At 34.0% G+C, this 18112-nt stretch overlaps 3 protein-coding genes and 1 pseudogene across 13 annotated transcripts; 1 reads left to right on the forward strand and 3 right to left on the reverse strand.

The window, feature by feature from the left end:
• Positions 1-294: 294 nt before the first annotated feature.
• On the reverse strand, positions 295-5453 carry LOC104735900 (uncharacterized). 5 transcript variants are annotated; one of them, XM_010455778.3, is made up of 13 exons: positions 4350-5453; positions 4087-4262; positions 3573-3683; positions 3144-3230; positions 2771-2824; positions 2467-2612; positions 2136-2286; positions 1921-2058; positions 1435-1506; positions 1269-1342; positions 1052-1196; positions 707-791; positions 295-546 (listed from the first exon to the last, which is right to left on the reverse strand). In XM_010455778.3, the coding sequence occupies exons 2-13, from the start codon at positions 4252-4254 to the stop codon at positions 449-451; spliced, it is 1329 nt and encodes a 442-aa protein (XP_010454080.2). In that variant the 5' UTR covers positions 4255-4262; positions 4350-5453; the 3' UTR covers positions 295-448. The 5 variants fall into 5 exon arrangements, 3 of the variants coding, with proteins under 3 accessions (XP_010454080.2, XP_087336476.1, XP_010454081.2); XM_087480350.1 differs by having other exon boundaries at positions 707-788; positions 4350-5368; XR_759508.3 differs by lacking the exon at positions 4350-5453 and having other exon boundaries at positions 707-788; positions 1052-1182; positions 4087-4321.
• An 827-nt stretch (positions 5454-6280) lies between these two features.
• On the reverse strand, positions 6281-8209 carry LOC104735902 (GDSL esterase/lipase At5g18430). The gene is made up of 5 exons (XM_010455780.3): positions 7756-8209; positions 7489-7619; positions 7153-7395; positions 6702-6957; positions 6281-6617 (listed from the first exon to the last, which is right to left on the reverse strand). Exons 1-5 carry the CDS (start codon positions 8009-8011, stop codon positions 6397-6399), a joined length of 1107 nt encoding a protein of 368 aa, XP_010454082.2. The 5' UTR covers positions 8012-8209; the 3' UTR covers positions 6281-6396.
• Positions 8210-8740: 531 nt separating this feature from the next.
• On the forward strand, positions 8741-12009 carry LOC104735903 (uncharacterized). 6 transcript variants are annotated; one of them, XM_010455781.2, is made up of 9 exons: positions 8741-8859; positions 8958-9097; positions 9223-9657; positions 9768-9877; positions 9957-10033; positions 10273-10342; positions 10595-10685; positions 10774-10833; positions 11392-12009. In XM_010455781.2, the coding sequence occupies exons 2-9, from the start codon at positions 9029-9031 to the stop codon at positions 11932-11934; spliced, it is 1455 nt and encodes a 484-aa protein (XP_010454083.1). In that variant the 5' UTR covers positions 8741-8859; positions 8958-9028; the 3' UTR covers positions 11935-12009. The 6 variants fall into 6 exon arrangements, 4 of the variants coding, with proteins under 4 accessions (XP_010454083.1, XP_010454085.1, XP_087338869.1 ...); XR_015578841.1 differs by having other exon boundaries at positions 8752-8859; positions 10590-10685; XR_015578842.1 differs by having other exon boundaries at positions 8752-8859; positions 9774-9877; positions 10590-10685.
• A 2752-nt stretch (positions 12010-14761) lies between these two features.
• Positions 14762-15933, reverse strand: LOC104735905 (dehydration-responsive element-binding protein 2G pseudogene; annotated as a pseudogene). The gene has a single exon (XR_015578822.1). The product of XR_015578822.1 is annotated as a dehydration-responsive element-binding protein 2G pseudogene (transcript).
• Between the last annotated feature and the right edge of the window lie 2179 nt (positions 15934-18112).

The following is an 18112-nucleotide window of genomic DNA, read 5'->3' on the forward strand; positions in this document are numbered from 1 at the left end:
AAACTTGATTAGAGGCCACAATCATTCTTTATACTCTCAAACTCAAACCATTTCTTTATGTTGGAAAACATAGTAATACGTGCATGTACTGTATGTAACAAACATATACAGTACACTGAGCATAACATAAAAAGTCACTTCGTAGGTAGAATCAAACAACAACTCCGGATCAGAAGTCAGAACCAGCAGTTGGTATTTATCGGTTTAAACCGTTCATGGTTAACAGCCTAGGGACTGGAAAGGAGTCACTCAAGGTCAAGGACATGCCGTCTGCGTCTAGTCTAACCAGAGATCTTTTGTTTTCAGAAACATATAAATTGAGATATAAAACTCTAAAAAGCGATAACTGTCTTGGATTCCAAAAAAAAGTACTTTCTTTAGCTACATAAATTGAGAATTAAAATTATAATGGAGATAAAGATGATGCGAAGAAGAAATAGTAAATTATTCATTCCAATGTTTTCAAAAGCCTGAAGAGACCAGCTGCTTCTCGAACCCGAGAAAACTCAATGCAGAAAGCTTGAACTTCTATGAATAGATCCTTCACTGTTACATTTACCCCAAGAAAAAACATATATTACCCAACTGTAAAACATAATGATAGACTTCAGATTCCACTGTGACTGTATGATCTTTCTTTGTATTGTTATTAGCAAAGTAAAATACCAAATTTGACAGCAATCAGTCAAAAACAGAGAATGCATACCGTTGATGATGTTGTTACGAATTAAGCTTTGCAAGAAGACGCAAACAAGCCGTACAAGCCTATTCTGCATGTATTTGTCTTGCTGCTACAGATCGAAAACAATATTACTATACCATTAACAAAGCAGCTATACAGAAAAATATGCGCACACTGTAAATCAACATATCCAGAGAATCATATACATAAAAGCACATAATGCAGAGCACGAGCAGAAGTTATTCACACAAAAACTATAGGATGGCGTTATAGCTATGCATATAATAAAGCTTTGTTTTATGGAAACACAAAAGAAATCTTTGTTTTATAAAACTAATGGAAAATCAAAAGAAAGCTTTGTTTAAATACCTTGGCGTTCTCACAAGACGATATGCAATTAGTGATGTACGACCGTATAAATTCCTTGGGAAGTTCAACTGCAGTTGTGAGCCTATTCACAACTTCCATTGAGTGCAGGCTCATGTCCATATTTACTAGAGCTGCCAAAAATTCGCTGCAGAAGCATTCTCAGATTTCCACTTTAAAAGTTATAAATTTGATAAAAATTAAATGGTGGATGACTTACTCAAGAATCTCTTTGTTGTTATTCAACTTGGTGAGAATCTCAACTGCTATTTGAGGATTGTGCTCTACTAATTGCTGAAAAATAAGAAACTAGATCACATGATAGGCGAGACGATAAGAAAGAAAAGAAAAAAAAAAAGCACCTGCAAGAAAATGAAATTACATACCGGCAGCTTCCGCGCAGTTATTCCACAATGATAGACAAGCTTTGGGTCATTTGTCAATTCTGTAGTGATGTCCTGGCCAGTAAATAAATTAAACTTGTTATTTTCTTCACTCAAAAGATCAAGGTTTTTAAAATGGATCAATACAAGCAAAAGATGATCAATTAAATCATCACAATCACTATTTCTATTGCATAATTATTTCCATAAACTCTTACTGCAGGTAGTTCCTTCTTAATATCCTAGATCATTAAATCCAATGAGAAAGGAAAAAATGATAGCATGACTTCTCTCTCAATCCTAGAATATGTCTGCCATAAAATGGCTGCCTGTCTGCCATAAAATGGCTGCCTTAAACGTATGCATATGTAGTTATTGTCCCATTGCTATGTTAGCTCACTTATAAGTGTTAAAGCAAGATAAGCAATAAAATGTTCAATACTTGTATGACTTTATGCGCATATCATGACTTAACAAGCAATAATATACCTCTTGCTCCGAAGGTGAAAGTGTCATCTTTAAACCCTTCACAAGCAAGTCTCTAACTGTTGCACCTCTGCTAGTATCAGCACACATTTTATCATCCCAAACAAGCTCATGCTTGTTATCAGGATCAATCCAAAGCAACTGTAAGAAGTTGAACCATTTAGGTCAGTTCGATAATTTTCCAAACCAAATGAATAATGGGTTAATCTTAGCCTTACCTCGCTCTGATGAACTGAGTACCTTGGTGGACATGGACGGATCCACCTAGGAGCTAATCCCGCCATTGTAGAATTTTCCAATAAGCCAGACAGGGCCTCATCTCTATCACCAGATCCAATTCTGGGATTCCCTCCAGGTTGCACATCGAACCTAAAAATATTATTTGACTCAAAGATCATCCATAAAATCAACTTAAATTTTGCACATGAATTATATAACACATAACATTAGGTTTGAGAGGAAAACTGGAAGCTTAGGGGAAATAGATCAGATTCAACTGTACATAACAGTTAGAAAGAAACGGAATTTCCTAACCCATAGGTTACATACTCTGGGGAATCAGGATCACATCCACGAGGCACATCAGGGTCATGCAATAGCTTTTTGAGGGAATAGTCTGCAAAAATGTGACTAGATGGCCCAGGATCGGCTTTGTCGCCATACTCTCGTTGCAGCTCTCCTAGTTCCGGAAAATCCTGACAGAACATCACCATATTAAATTACCAACAAGAAAAGGTTTTTCAAAATGTTCTCCAGGTAATGTTAGGCATAATTAAGGAACAGTTATGAAGAAGATAAAATAAATTAGAGATATAACTGGAAAAGAGTATATCTACGCATCAATCACTCTTACATGAGTTGAAGAATCAAACGATCTGATATAATCAACAGCTGACTGTTTGAGAATCTGCAAGGAAGCAAATTATCATTACTTTAATTGATCATGAATACCTACTTAGAATCCACAGGTCACAGAGCTCATAAAATCATAAAAATCAGGACTTGAAAATAATATGAGAAACGGAAGAAGGCTTAGAATATGCCTGAAAAAGATAAGTGACCCCAGCAAACAAATTTTCACCAAGGAAAATAGTAGTCTTAGAGAGTATATGTGAAAAGGGAATTGCATAACAGCTTTATGCATAGGTTTTGAATTTTCATGGATTTGCAAAACAGAAGCAGGCAAACAGCTCAATAAAACAGCTATATGTGCAGCTATATCCTACCTCTTTCACGTTGTTGTAATTATTCCACTGTAACAGGTGGAGAAGAAATGCTCTCTCAGACTTTTCCAGTTGCTCATTACAAGCAGCCTACAAAATGCAGAGATATTGTTATTCCTTAACACGAGAAGACCAGATCATCTAAATATTAAAAACATGTTTGCATAAATCAATCTATAGAAAACCAAACACATCACTAAATAAAATTTAGCCTCAGGGAATACATGGAAACTCATCATTCTCCATCACCACGCCACTTCGAGAAACAAATGACCTATACTAACTACCAATCTTAACACTTAAATATGCTTTTGAAAACAAAATAATATTCAGTAACTATAATTCTCCACGGATTAAACAACACACTCATTACATACATAAAGTAGATAATCAACAAGAACAGATGGAGTTCGCATAACGAAGGCTGCTTACACTTATCATTTCAGATAAAAACGGGTTAAAAGATGGCTTCTGGGAAGAATAACACTTGTATATGATACCAAATGCAATTAAACGTTCAGTACCACAAAGCATCTTCTGCTCCTGAAATTGAACAAAAAATTTCAATTCAATTAGTCCACCCAAATCTGAGAATAGACATTAGAAATGGTTATCAAATGTAAACACAGCCTCATATCATCACTCTCGAATTATCCCAGTGAGATTGAACACTAGTAAAGCTAACTCAAACACTAGATTTCCATCCACGAATCCAATACACAAACCATAGAAACGAACAAGAAAAAGTACTCATTTTTATATAGAAATGACAAAAAACGAAGCCAAACCCTAGATTCAAATGAAATCCTTCGACTGAAACATCCAAAAACCCCCCTATAAAGCTCGCTACTTTGTCCACACAATCGAGGGACACGAAGCCGGGCATCGAGAAAAAAGTTCAAAAAAGAGTAAAGAAGGAATATAGCGGGGCGTGAGCAAGACATGCCTGCAACATCATGGAAAGAGAATTGCACACAGCGAGGTGACTAGAGCTCTGCAACTTAGAGTTGAATTCCGATAGAACGGCCTCCATCGGCAGGAGATCCGATTTGAGTAGCGACAGAACAGTCGCCGACTCTTCAATCTTCATAAGCACCGTCGTTGATCGATTCATCCCTAAACCTGGATTCCAAATTTTCAATCAATCTCTCTCTGTCTCTGTAGGGATTTTTTATTTTCAAAGTTTCATCTCTGAAATAGACCTTATACCTCTTTCTCAGCCAGAAGGGTCCGAGCCTCTCGTGAAGGTCACTTTTGGTAATTTGACTTTATTAACTTTGGTAAGGTTTTAAAGGGTTTTTATACAACTAATATCTCTATTTTGGAATTATATTAAAATCATATAATAGGAGAAACTTTTAAAAAAAAAAACATCATAATAGGAATAACTTAAAGAAAAAATATTAATAGATTCAAATTAAGATAAATGCATTAATAGAAAATCACTAAAAATAAATACATTTTTAAGTTTTAAGATTTAGCTTTTTGACTAGATTTTAAGATTTAGGGTTTTTTTACTATTTTAAAAATATGAATCTATGAGTTGTCACACTTTTTTTTTCAAAAATTTGTCTTTTTTAGAAATAATTGTGTGTTTTGTCAGATTATGATATAAAATGACATTAAACTCCTTCATTGATATGTCTATATTTGAGATACTAAATATAAATAAATTATATCATTTTTAAAGTCACTTTTTATTTTATATGCACATAGATGTTAAAGTGATATATGATGTAAGTACATATGCTTATTAAATTGAATGCCAAATATTATTGATTTGCATCTATATTTAATGTGTGATTGGTTGGGCTGTAAGACTTTTTAGTATTTAAAAGCACTTAAAAGAAAAAATCTTCATATTTTCAATTCTAAGACACATTAAATTTAAATAACAAAAAATATATATACATTTAAGTTTTAGACTAGATTCGATTTAGGTTTAAGACTATTTTTAGTATAAGGCCTTGTTCGTTTATTCATTTGGATGGACCATTGAATGAATCATTCATGTGTTGTTCGTTTTTGTCAAAAAAAAAACATAATCCAGAATCATTCACATAGATCATTTGAATGGGTTTAAAAAATTTAGGCAAAAATTTGAAATTCATTTGGATGATTCTAGTTAGACCATTTGGATGAAGATGGTTCATCCAAAAATAACAGGAGAATTATTGATTATCCAAATAAACTATTTTTTTGTCTTGTTTGTAGGGTCATTTGTCATTGAAATGAATCATTTAGATATATCATTTAAATAGATCATTTAGATGGAAATGCTAAATGATGAAACGAACATGACCTAAATCTTTGAATTTTTAATATTTTAAAAGAAATTGGTGCTTTTATAAGTAAATTGTGTTATTGTCAGATGCAAAATGACATTAAACTCCTTCATTGATATGTGCGCACAAGATAGTAAATGTATATGTCATATTTAAAGTCACTTTTTATATATGAGAGATACTAAATGTATATAAATTATGTCATATTTAAAGTCACTTTTATTTTAGAAGGTAATTATGAATGAATAAATTGTATACTATGTATAGATGCACATATATGTAAAAGCCATATATGATATAAGTATATCAAATTGAATACCAAATATGACCAAAATTATTTACATCTATATGTAATTTGTTATGAACAATACTTGGGTTCACCCCTAGGGTGAACCTCTTCATTTACCCACTAATAAAGTATGAAAATAAAATTTGTATCCATTATTATAAATTTTAAAACTTAAACTGCTCTTTTATAAATTCAAACCAATATATAATTTCATTCTAATTGTAAAATCTAAACCCTAACCATCTTATTTGTAAACTCAAACCGACATATAATTTCATTATAATTGTAAAATCTAAACTCTAACCATCTCATTTGTAACCCATTTAATTTGTTATTGGTTGGACAGTAAGACTTTTTACAACATTTAATACACTTTTACAATATTTTTTTTTTCACTTTTGCAATATTTGTTTAGGCTTTAAGTAAGTGGATTAAAAAAAAATTACAGCTTTTGTAACATTTTTTTTTGTTCATGTTTTTTATTAGCTTTTTTTTATAGCAAATTTTTAATAAGTTTAAAAGTTGTTCGTTTTTTTTCTCTACTGCAAAATACTAAAAGCAAATAATGAAACAAGTTAATTCAGGCTGTGTTATTTCATGCCATTGTACTCGATAGACACACATCTTGCAAATCAAATAAACGAAGTCCGCGGTTTAAACTTTAAATGATCGGATGATTCGCTCATAAGGCAAGAGCAGAGGTCAGGTTCATGGGGTTCATGTACTTGGTAGTACCGGTCAAAATAAGACGGACTATCATGCGGTTTGCTTTCTCGGTCGGATGAAACGCGTCCCAAAACACGTATAACTCACGGTTCGGACACAAGTTTGATAATACAGTACACAAACCCAGCCCATTGTACGGCCCTTGTCCGCAACAAGCAACCTTGGACGTTATAAATCCTGTAAAAATAAAAAAATTGTTATAACCTTTTCTTGTCGACCAACAAAATAGTAAATCGAAAGGGCAAAACTCGATTAAATTACCATAGATTCGTGGAGTGCGTAGAAAATCTAGTTGCATTTGGTTAGTGTTTGCTGCAATAAACACAGTCTTCCCAATATTTCTGTTAAGTTCGTTTATTATTTGGATTAGCTGAAGATCGTATATAGACGCAGCTTGTTGTAGCTCGGCCGAGCATCTCCCACTCGACGTGCCTGAACTCGCCAGCTCAGCCGGTGCACATCCTAGTGGTCCGACTCCGGTCACTAGTACTCGACCCACACCAAGCGAATTTAACCTCTAAAAATGAAAACAAAATTGAATTGCTTTTATTCAAATCCGTGTAAGAAGCTGAAAGTTCTCGAGGCCACGAGCTCAAATGTCAAAAACTAGATTATTGAAAATCCTCAATATTTTTTTTGTCATACAAAAATGAACCTAATTAATATGAACACTATATATATTATAATTAAGATTTCTGTTGTTACCACTTACCAATAGTAACTTTTTGTATTCAGAAATTAGAAATCGGACGTAATCGGGTAGAGTGAATTGCCGCGATCTAGCGGAATATGGAAACAAGAAATAGTTGTTAACAAAATCGTTTCCGCCGACCGTGATTAACACAAGCGCTTGACTCACGAGCCGCTCTGTTCGTGGTTTCCCAATCAAGCGACTCACACGTTGTTGGTATTGTTGGAAGTAGTCGAGTTGTTGGTACATTCTTATGATGTTTATCTACATACCAAAAAAAAACTCTATACCTCTATAAATAACCAGAAAATTTATGGAAAATGTAATTTGTAAGTCAGACTTGATTTGATCACTTACGAACTGAAAGCCGGTATCGTTGAGAATTCCTATGCCAGCAGATGCGAAATTAGCACCGTTTAGAAGCCTCTGTCCTCTAAGCTCTTGACTAAGGTACGGTAACGGCGGCTCTTCGTTGCCAATTGCCTCACCTAAGCAGTAAGCAATACTAACCAATTGAATAACTTATTTTACATACATCTTAGTGACTTATATATATATATATATATTTATACTCATGAAAGCATTACTCTAAACTGGTTAATGAGATTAGTAACCAAACGTAACTGATAAGATCTGGAATGTTAAGACCGTTGGAGAACCGGCCGGTTGGTCTCCGAGTAGGAGAATCGATTCCATAGGGAGGAGAATCGGCACGTGCAGTCGTTACTAGATAGTTGTTGTTGCCACTGTCGACGAGCGAGTCACCGAACACGAAAAAAGCACGTCCCTCGACAACTATCGGACCGGACATAACCAATACTAGGAACATAGACATGAATGCTATAACTAATGATTCGGGTTTTCTAGTTGAAGTAGCCATAAAGGCGTTTTGTTTAAATGACTTAGTGAGAAAGTGAAAATAGCAATGAAAAACAAAGGAAGGCTGGAACTTATATAGTTCAGAAGTTTGGGTTTTCACTTTTTTTGCATGTTGTTTTATTGAAATGTATTCGATCCCGTGGAGCACTTCTCTTTTTTAGGTTTTTACAGTTCGCTATACTAAAAAGAATATGACAGTATATTACACTATATTTGTTAGAATGATCAAAAGTACTTGTGGTCCTAGAGAATGAATATATTGTACACTAGTGTATCCTACATAAGTTCACATCCTTTTTTCTGCTATTACTTTTTCACTTACTACTCTTAGCACTTTCTGATAATACCTTATTTGGTTTATACAACTGTTTGTTGTAAGTTATATACTTTTATTTAATGCCATCTGCCTATATCCCGTACATCCACCTCAAGTTTTCACAAGAAGGAACGAACGTAAGCGTTGGGACACAAATGACAAAACCCTTTAATTCATATAACAAGAACTCACATGAGGCTTGTGTTGTACATGACACCTTCTCTAAGTAAACAATATTAAACTGTCCTTCCTAGCCATATATTTGGGTTACCACAAAAGGCCCTCAAGTGATCCAACATTTTGGCCCACTATGAAAGACTAACTACTGTATTCGCCACGTGGACCATCAGTTTGACTCCGAGTGCCACGTCTTCAAAACACATTATTACCGGTTCGAACCGGTTGATGGTTCCCGGTTCAATTAAGAGAATGAGATAGAGAGAAACAGAGTCTTCGATTTTAATTTAGGTTTCTTCTTCGTTCTCCACAATTCTCACAGCCGCGTGACTCGCCATAGCTTCAACGCCGACGAGGTTAGCCAATTTCTTCTAACTGACCACCGTCTCGATTGGATTCCGACCTGTTTCTGCTTCTTCTTACTTACCCATCGTCTTGATTCGTTGTTGAACAGAGACTCAAAGCTAAAGAGTTACTTGAGTTCATAACTTATCCTAAAACCCTATAAACCCTAGCTCCTTCATAATGCGACCTCCGTTCAATTCCTTCCAGCCTCAAGGTCGTCCTCGTCGACCGCAACAGCAACAACACCAGGTCTCTCTCTCTTTGTATCCCTATGTCATACCATAAAAATCTCTCCTTTTTACCACACAAATATAAAAAAATCAAGACTTTTTTTTTGTATTGATGTCTCTGTGTTTCGTTTTTGTCATCTACAGAACAATGGGTATTCTAATCACCACCAACGTAATGGGTATCAGAACCCAATGGAAGCTAATCAATTAAGGATGATGAATCCACATATGATGAGTAATCCAATGATGGGTCACATGAACAATCCGATGCCTATGCCTAATATGCCAATGCATCCTCAGTTCTTTAATAATCTCCCCAATATGCCTCAACATCAACAGCAACTTCATCAGTTTGCTGCAATGCCCAACCATATCAACCAGTTACTCCCCAACCTCTTGGGGAATCTTCAATTTGCAGTTGCTAATAGTAATCTTATGGCTCACTCACTCCCGTTAGTTCAGCCCCAATTTTTCCAGCCACAGCTTAATTCCTTTAACCCCCGTCCTTATCCACCAGTTCCAAATCCCCATCAAAATCACCAATTACAGCCTCCGGGTTTCTCAGAGCCAAGACCACTGGTAAAACCTCTTATATACAATTGTTTTTTTCTCTGTCAAGAGAGAGAGAGAGACTTGTCTAAGTTGTTTCCAGTATTTCTTGTTCTTTTAGTTAACTTGAGCTTTCTCAGGGGCAGACTGGAGGAATTGTTGATAATAATACCAATGGTTCCGGCTCTAAAGGGAATGATTTTCGAAATAAGTTTACAAAACATCAAAAGTTTAATGGCCCTGGTCAAGGGTATGTTCCTACTGCTTGCTCCCCTTTCAATTGTTTGTTTGCTATAATCTGTTTTATATGTATTCTGAGTTGTTTGTAGATTCCAGAGATCTCAGTTGCATCAAGCAGATAATGGAAAGAGGAAGTCTGGATTCAATAAGGATCACAGGGGCAAAGGTTAGTCCTCTTATATATCAAATCACATATCTGATGTTCACTATACGCTTTTTTTGTTCTCTGTGTAATGGAATATATTAGTTAATAAACTTGGTAGTTTATAATTCCAAACGTTTTCTATATTTCAAGTTAGTAGTTTAGTTGTGTAATCCTTGTAGCCAGTATCTCTGTATTCCCTTCCTCAAATTTTCTGAAACATTTGTCTTTTCTGATCTCTCCATCCATGACTTCCTTTACAGGGAACTATAATAAGATGACAACTGGGTTCAATGGGTCTGATGCTGGTAACATAGCTAATGAGAAGAAAAGGTAGTACCCAGGTCTCAATAGCTTATCACCTTACTGTATCGGCTCATTGAATTTGTTTTGGTTCTTAAGCCATTTTGATTCCCTGAATTTTCACGGTCATAAAGCAGTGAAATCCATATACTAACTCGCAATATTGGATGGGATTATTTTCTCGATCACATCTTTCGTTATTATTTTTGTTCAAGCTCATGTCAGTTCATTGGGTCCAGTCGCTAATATTATTCTTTTGATGTTATTTTTCTCCAAGAGAAGATCATTTGCTTTGGTCTATACACCAAAAGAAATTAAGCAATGGCGTGAATCTCGGCGTAAGAATTATCCAACGAAACTCAATGTTGCGAAGGTAGTAGCCCTCCCTCTCCCACCATCTTTGATTTGTTGAAATTCACTCCTTTGGTGAAAATTTTGAATGGTAAGTTACCTTTTTGCAGAAAGTAAAAAAAAATGTTTCAGAAAGCATCCTTGATGAGGAAGCAAAAATGCGTCGTCAGGTACCCTTTATATTTGTCTATCCCTGTATTTTCCACATCTTATGGTAATTTGTTATGGTCATGGTAGACACACTGCATTAATATAATGTAAAATCAAATGGTTAACCTTGAGAACTTCCACTTCATTTAAGTTTAGGAAAGGATGAAAAGGAGATATAGCTTACCTGCTATGTGGTGTGAAAAATATGAATACTACAATTATAATTTGATAGCAAGTATTCTTCATGAAGCTCGAGTCACCATTAAGATCAGCTGGCCAATGCTATAAATGATGAAACTGCAGTCTCAGTAGCTTATGCATTTTGTTTTGTTTTAAAGTTCAGGCCTAACGAAATAGCCCGTCTAGTTAGATATCCAAAAGGTTATGATGGTGATAAAAACATCTGTATATATCTACTGAAAAAAGTTATCGAATTCATAGTTTTCCTGTTGGGAAGTTTAGGTGACAATGAAAGAGGTCAATACCACTAGGCTTGTATAACCTCCCTACAGTCGACCCATAATTCTTCTTTCAGTTAGCATTGTCTTACCTTATATCGATTTATTTTTGTATTGCAGCAACTCCAGGAAGTTTTAGCAAAGCAGGCTGAATTAGGTGTTGAAGTTGCAGAAGTTCCTTCACATTATTTATCCAATACAGATGAACAAGTTAATGGAGATGGAGGAAACAACAATGGAAAAAATCAATATAATGATGGGCAAAAAGGAAGAAGATTCCAGAATAATAGACACAAAAAGAGAAGACCTGATAGAAAAGATAAGTCTAGTAAGAAAACAAGATTTGAAGACAAAACTTCATCTCAAGAGTCTTCCGTGATAACGAGAGAACCTACATTGCTTGAGAAACTCCTAAGCGGAGACATAAAGAGAAACAAAAGCCAGTTATTACAGGTAATCCGCTTCATGGCGATGAATTCATTATTCAAGGAGTTTCCAGAGCAACCACTGAAGTTGCCTTTGATTACGGTAGAAGAAACTGGCTGTGAACATGGTAGGGAAGATGATGTTTCTTTATGCGATGACCTTAGTGATGATGATGATGATGATGTTGATGTTGATGTGAATGGTGATGATAACTCATGTGATGAAGATGTTGATTGATTAATGTTTTAAGTTTGTAAGCTAAAAAAAACATGAGGATTATAAGGATTTGTGATATCGATGCCTTTTTGAGGATATGTGGTCTGCAGGAAATAGTGAGATGAGAATCTGATACATAAAACATTAGACAGTGAAAATAAATTATAGTTTGTTTCTTTGGAATCAAAACCAATGTTCTAAAATACGTTAGAGGCTAATCGGACGGTACACCACCATTTAGCGTATAGCTGTATACACAGCTGTATATACGAGATATATACAGTAAATATATTTTACCAAAAATATATATAGATATGAAAAATTATAAATATATTATATATAAAAAATAAATATATATAATAAAAAAATAAAATAAATATTAAAATCTCTGCAAAAATACTCATGAAATTGTCAAACCAATAGTATATCAACCTTAAATTGTCAAAAATACTTATGAAATTGTCAAACCAAGTAGTCTAAAACTCAATAATTGAAATTGCAAAACGTAAACAGAAAAATAAACCAATTTTAATCTTCAAGTTCTTCTTCTCCGTCGACTTGTAGTATCAAAATTCAAAACTCAAACCTAGTTTAACGATGTTAAGTATTATAGTTCTATAATCAACAAGACAACAACGATACTATAGACATGATAAAAGCCAAAAAGAGAAAAATCATATAATCAAAATAAGAGAAGAGGATTAAAGAAAACCTGAAGACTCTGAATATAGAATGAAGTTTGAGAAAAGTGTCACGGCAGTAGAAAACGAATAAAGCTTAGGGTTTCTTCAATTTATAGGTTTCGTTTTATAGCTTGATTGAAGGTTTAAAAAAAACAAAATACGGACGTATATGCGCTAACCGTATAATCATCCGTATATACGCCGTATAAATAAGCGAATTAGACCAACTCGTATATATTAAAACGCTTAGACTATAAACGGTACAGTGGATCACCGTTTACTGTATACTCACCGTATATACGGCCGCATAATCCGTATTTTAGAACATTGATTAAAACCATTCACAAATCCTCTTAACCGGATTATAACAATTTGCTTACAAATCTCCAACAAGTTGTACATGTTGTTATCCGGCTGAGTGGGAGAGACGTACATATTAACAAACAAAACCATAACATAACATGCTAATCTTCAGTTAGAACTTAGAAGACTAAAAATATATGGATAGGGAGACAACTGCAGAACGTTTAGCATGGATGTCGACAACTGCAGACAAGAACAGATCATTTTAAGACTATTTTTGGCTTTTTGCATATGCATTACATTTTTCAATAGTCTGATGATAATCAGTCATAATAGTTATATTTAGAAGAAAAGAAAACCTAGTATAATCAATCTGCCAAAACCTTGTAACATTTGGTCTGTCACATTATACATAGTCAATACAAGAAAACATCGTTGATTCCGACCAAATCTCCGACTGATTTATTGGTCAGTAAATTTTTCGACCAATTTCCAATCGTTAATTGACTAATATAAAATTCGGTTAAAAATCGGTCGGTAATTTCCAACCTTTTTAAATGATTGGAAATCGGTCGGTAAATTCCGACGAACATTCTGACTAATATATCCGTCAGTATTTACCGACCGTCTTCCGACCAATTTTCCAACCACTTTTAATTTTTGGTCGAGAACTGGTCAGTAATTTCTGACCTTTCAAAAGAACTGAATATCGGTCGGTAATTTCCAACAAAATCTCCAACAAATATATCCGTCAGTTTTTACCAACCGTTTTCCGATCAGAATTATTCTAACAACCCTAAGTTAAGGCAACCTTCATTCTCTCTATATTTTCATTCTTTATCTTCTTTACTCTATCTTTTCGTTCTTCATCTTCTGTGACCAAAATCTCTTTTTTTCTAACCAAAATCTTTTAAAGCATATAAATCAATTGATGGTACAAGAGAGGAGGAAGACAAGTCTCGCGATCCAAGCCGGCTTAAGTTATTTTTTCTTCATCATAGATGTTTAAACATTTAGATTCTTTGAATTGATTTCAATTTTGTTGATTTCATAAGAACACCAGTTTAATTAGGGTTTTCAGTTTCATTGATTTTGATGTTCTACTCAGAAAATCCAAATTAGAAACTTTGATTTTAAAATCAAAATTAGAGTTTCAAAATGAATTGGATTTTTTTTTTCAGATCTATGGTTTAGTTTTTTTATATATAGAATCAAGAATTATATTTTTGGGTCATGTACTCTCTTTTGTGATTTCAAGTGCTCTTTCTCTTTTATGCAGATTTGGTCATGAAGTCAAAACATGGAGAATTTAAGATAGTGACCATGTGTGAAACTCCATTGAACAAAAAGGAAAAGAGTAAAGTAGATCCAAGAAAAAGATGAAAATGAAATTCAAAAGTAAATTAATGTTTTAATTTAACTAAGTGTATTATTTTAATTTCTTTGGTTGAGATTTCAAAACTATTTTTTCATTTTAATTAATAATTTGATTTATTTATTTAACCTTTCTAATTTTAATATATATAAATTTCTTATTTTATTTTAATTTGATATAAAAATTTTAAATATCAATTATTAACATCCATACGTTTTAATACTTTTAGTTGGAAAATATTTTGGTTAAAATATTGTTGGTAATTTTATTTTAACCACTTTTAAATCTTAGAAATTAGTCAAATATTTTTGACAAATTTTCAACTGTTTATTATCAACAAATTTCCAATCAAAAAGATTAAAAATTTCAAACGAATTTCCAACCAAATAAATTTCCAACGAACAATTTCCAATCATCGGTTAATAGTTAAAAATACTTGTTTTCAACTGTTTCCCAACTTATTTGACCGACCATCGAAAACTGCTAGTTTTCTTGTAGTGAGTGATCACTCGAAACTTGCTTCAAATCTATTAATATTCTTTTTTACATAACGTTTAAGAAAAAAATCACAACATGCTCAAACCTATTTACACACATAAAAAGATCCCACGATTGATTTATAACAAATTAACAATCCTAAATCGAATATAAGAGATATTTAAGATAAATAATAATAAATAAATAAAGACTCTCAGAACCAATTCCATGGATGTTGAAACTCCTCACAACACCAATTCTTGAAATCTCCATTTTTGCCGATCAACAAACCCAAATCATCAATCTCCAAAAGATCATCCATTTCCAAATACCCTGTTCCTTGTTCCATCTCCGGCCTATGCAACTTTTCTACGCCGCAACTAGGAACCGACATGCTTTCCTTATTGTCCGTCGAGCCACATGATGATGACACTTCATGCTCCGTCTTCTTTTCTTGCCCCACAAGAAACCTCGACCAAACTCCATTTGATAATCCATAATTCGGATTCACCATGTTCCTCGGTTTCAACTTGGTCGAAAACGTTAGTAAAGAGCCACCACCGCCTTCGCCACTACCGCCACTCGCTGCATTGGCGCTTTCTTGATCTTGTGAATTACTTTGTTTAGGTAATAACCAACAAAGACTCGAGCCACTTGAAGGCACACATCGATTATTATTATGATCATCGTCTTCTTGTAGAAAACTCGATCTCCCTGACCAAGAACCTCGTGGCCCACTTGCCGGGCCTAGACCAAGGTCCAACCCACAAACCGTATCGAGCTTATGCGACCAAGAACCCGACCCGTGGCACGAGAAAGACAAGTTCCTATTCACTACTTGTTGCTGTTGTTGTTGTGGGTGCAACAAGTTGAGTTTAGCCTCGTGTCCGTAGAGTTTCTTAGCGGCTTCATCATAAGCCATGGCGGCTTCGACTGAAGTATTAAACGTGCCGAGCCAGAGACGAGTCCCGCGGTTAGGCTCACGGATCTCAGCCACCCATTTACCCCAAGTCCGTTGCCTAACTCCCCGGAAAGTACACGTGGCGTTCTCTGGACCGCCTTTACCTTTCATGCAACCTTTTCTAGATCTGCCCATATTTCGTTTCTTGGCCGGAGGTTGCTCTTCTTCCATGGTGTTCCTCTTGAGAGTTTCAAATCTGGTTTATAGTAAGAGAATAAAGAGTGAAATGAAAATTTAAGTGTGCGTGTGTATTTATATACGTGGACACGTCATGAGTATGCGTATTTTTACGTGGCATATGTATATACGAGTGTGTACGTGTGAATGTGTATATATGTACACTAAGGTAAGGGACTCGTTTTGTTTATTTTAATTTAATGTCTGTGCTACACGAAAGTGACCCCCGACCACTGTCTTGATGATGACTCACGTGTTTGTGTTTCTCTCTGAGCCCCTCTCCTTAAAAGTGAAAAACTAAAACCTTACTACATACATAGCCATTGAAATTTCGACCATTTTCATTTTTTTTGTTAATGACCTGAGTGAAATTTACATTTTGAGATGTTGTTGTTAGAAAGTATCTGATCTATGCATGTCTGCACGTCTTTTCTCAACAAAATTGCCATATTTTTCTTCCGACAAATAAACTACGAAATAAATAAATGCAAACGATTTCATAGATATATAAATAATACAAAATATATCAGCGTAAAAGATGGTATACATATAATAAAAATTGATAAATTCATATATAATCATGAGACTAATTACAATTAACTTTTTGATTATATTTTTTATTGAAAATAGAAGTCCCATAATTTTGTTATATACAACAAGATTCACTGGCAAATTGATGAAATTATGATTAAAATAAAAAAATTAATACACAAATATATTTAATTGGACAATTGGTTGGTTTGCTTAATTAAAACTTTTTATTTTAACATCCAAAAAGTATTTCAACCACAACAATATTTTCTTTTGGAATAACCAAAAGGTTTTTTTGGGGGTCAAACATTAAAAGATTATAAAGAGTTAGATATATTTTTCAGGCCAAAAACTAAATTATTTTATATGGTTCCCTGCATATCCATGTCTTTTTCCTCATAATACTTACAAATCACGATTCTTGGGTTTTCGTTTTCTAGGTTTTACTTAGGTTTTAAGTTTCACCGTTTATTGTATGATATGAGTAACGTTTTAGATAAATAACTAAAAATAAATACGAAGTATATAAGTCTACGTATATTGCGAAAATGGAATATGTCAAGCTTGTGCGCTACGTGTTAAGATCGAGGACGGTCTGGCAAACACCTTGGAACACATGGCTCAACAATTCATTAGGTGCTTCGGCTCGAAGTATCTTTTTTTACACCACTACTTATTAAATCCTCTATTTTTCTTTTCATTTATTAAATCATATATTTCTCATCTTGATAAAATCAATCGTATTTTAACAGATTTAGCATTTCTGAAATGACTGTTTTGCCTTGACTTTACTTATTTATAATTAACTGCAAAAAAATACAAAATGTCACAATAATATGATTTGTTACGGGGAAATAATTATTCATTCTAATATCTATTTTCGGACCAAAATATTAGTTTTTGTTGTCGCTCATTCGGCCATAATGTATTCGTTTTATATTTGACTACGTAGATTGTATGATGATGATTACACATTTACACTTTACTTTTTTGATTAAGCAATATAGACACAATTTACCCACACAACTCAATATTGATCAAACACAAAAATAACTAATATATAACTAATATTCGTTATTACTTTAGAAACTTCTCAAAATTAAAGTAATTTTAATCTCTCTAATCTTTTATAAGTTGTACTATACCTTAGCATCTCCTTATATATAAACTTTATTTCTATAACACTTTTGAAAAACTAATTTTAGATATCTCTTAAAGAAAGTAAAACTAACAATTTGATACGTATATTTAGATCCTCTTAAATATACTTAGCTTGGTCTCCAAACTACTTCAAGCTTACAACAACATTTTCCCTATTAAGCTTGAAATCTTGCTCACTTAAATTTTGAACTCCAATGAAACTTCTCATTTCTTTGAACTTGATTCTCCCAAGTGCCTTGGTCAAGATATCAGCTTTCTGTTCGATGTCAGGAACATGTTCGACCTCCACCTGCTCATTCTCAACGCATTCACGAACAAAATGATACTTCCTATGAATGTGTTTGCTACGGCCGTGGAAAACAGGATTTATTGTGAGTGCTATAGCGGATTTGTTGTCTATATGAACCGTTACTCTCTTAAGTTTTTCACCTGTAACTTCAGAGAGCAAATCTTGCAACCAAATAGCCTGCTTAGCTGCTTCTGTTGCCGCCCATAAATTCTGCCTCACAAGAAGACAATGATACTGTCTCC

This window comes from Camelina sativa, chromosome 13 (assembly GCF_030686135.1).
Source record: "Camelina sativa cultivar CO46 ecotype springtype chromosome 13, ASM3068613v1".
NCBI classification, from domain to species: Eukaryota; Viridiplantae; Streptophyta; class Magnoliopsida; order Brassicales; family Brassicaceae; genus Camelina; species Camelina sativa.

Bases quoted from the DNA above. Each gene is read 5' to 3' on its own strand.
- LOC104735900 (XM_010455778.3), bottom strand. From the start codon at position 4,254: ATGAATCGATCAACGACGGTGCTTATGAAGATTGAAGAGTCGGCGACT. The intron at 1,343-1,434 runs GTATGTAATTTC...CTTATTTTTCAG, and splicing joins TAACTGCGCGGAAGCTGCCG to CAATTAGTAGAGCACAATCC. The intron at 792-1,051 runs GTATTTAAACAA...TTCGATCTGTAG, and splicing joins CGTCTTGTGAGAACGCCAAG to CAGCAAGACAAATACATGCA.
- LOC104735902 (XM_010455780.3), bottom strand. From the start codon at position 8,011: ATGGCTACTTCAACTAGAAAACCCGAATCATTAGTTATAGCATTCATG. The intron at 7,620-7,755 runs GTTACGTTTGGT...CTTACTGCTTAG, and splicing joins TAACATTCCAGATCTTATCA to GTGAGGCAATTGGCAACGAA. The intron at 6,958-7,152 runs GTAAGTGGTAAC...TTTCATTTTTAG, and splicing joins AATACAAAAAGTTACTATTG to AGGTTAAATTCGCTTGGTGT.
- LOC104735903 (XM_010455781.2), top strand. From the start codon at position 9,029: ATGCGACCTCCGTTCAATTCCTTCCAGCCTCAAGGTCGTCCTCGTCGA. The intron at 10,343-10,594 runs GTAGTACCCAGG...CTCCAAGAGAAG, and splicing joins ATAGCTAATGAGAAGAAAAG to ATCATTTGCTTTGGTCTATA. The intron at 10,834-11,391 runs GTACCCTTTATA...TTTGTATTGCAG, and splicing joins AAGCAAAAATGCGTCGTCAG to CAACTCCAGGAAGTTTTAGC.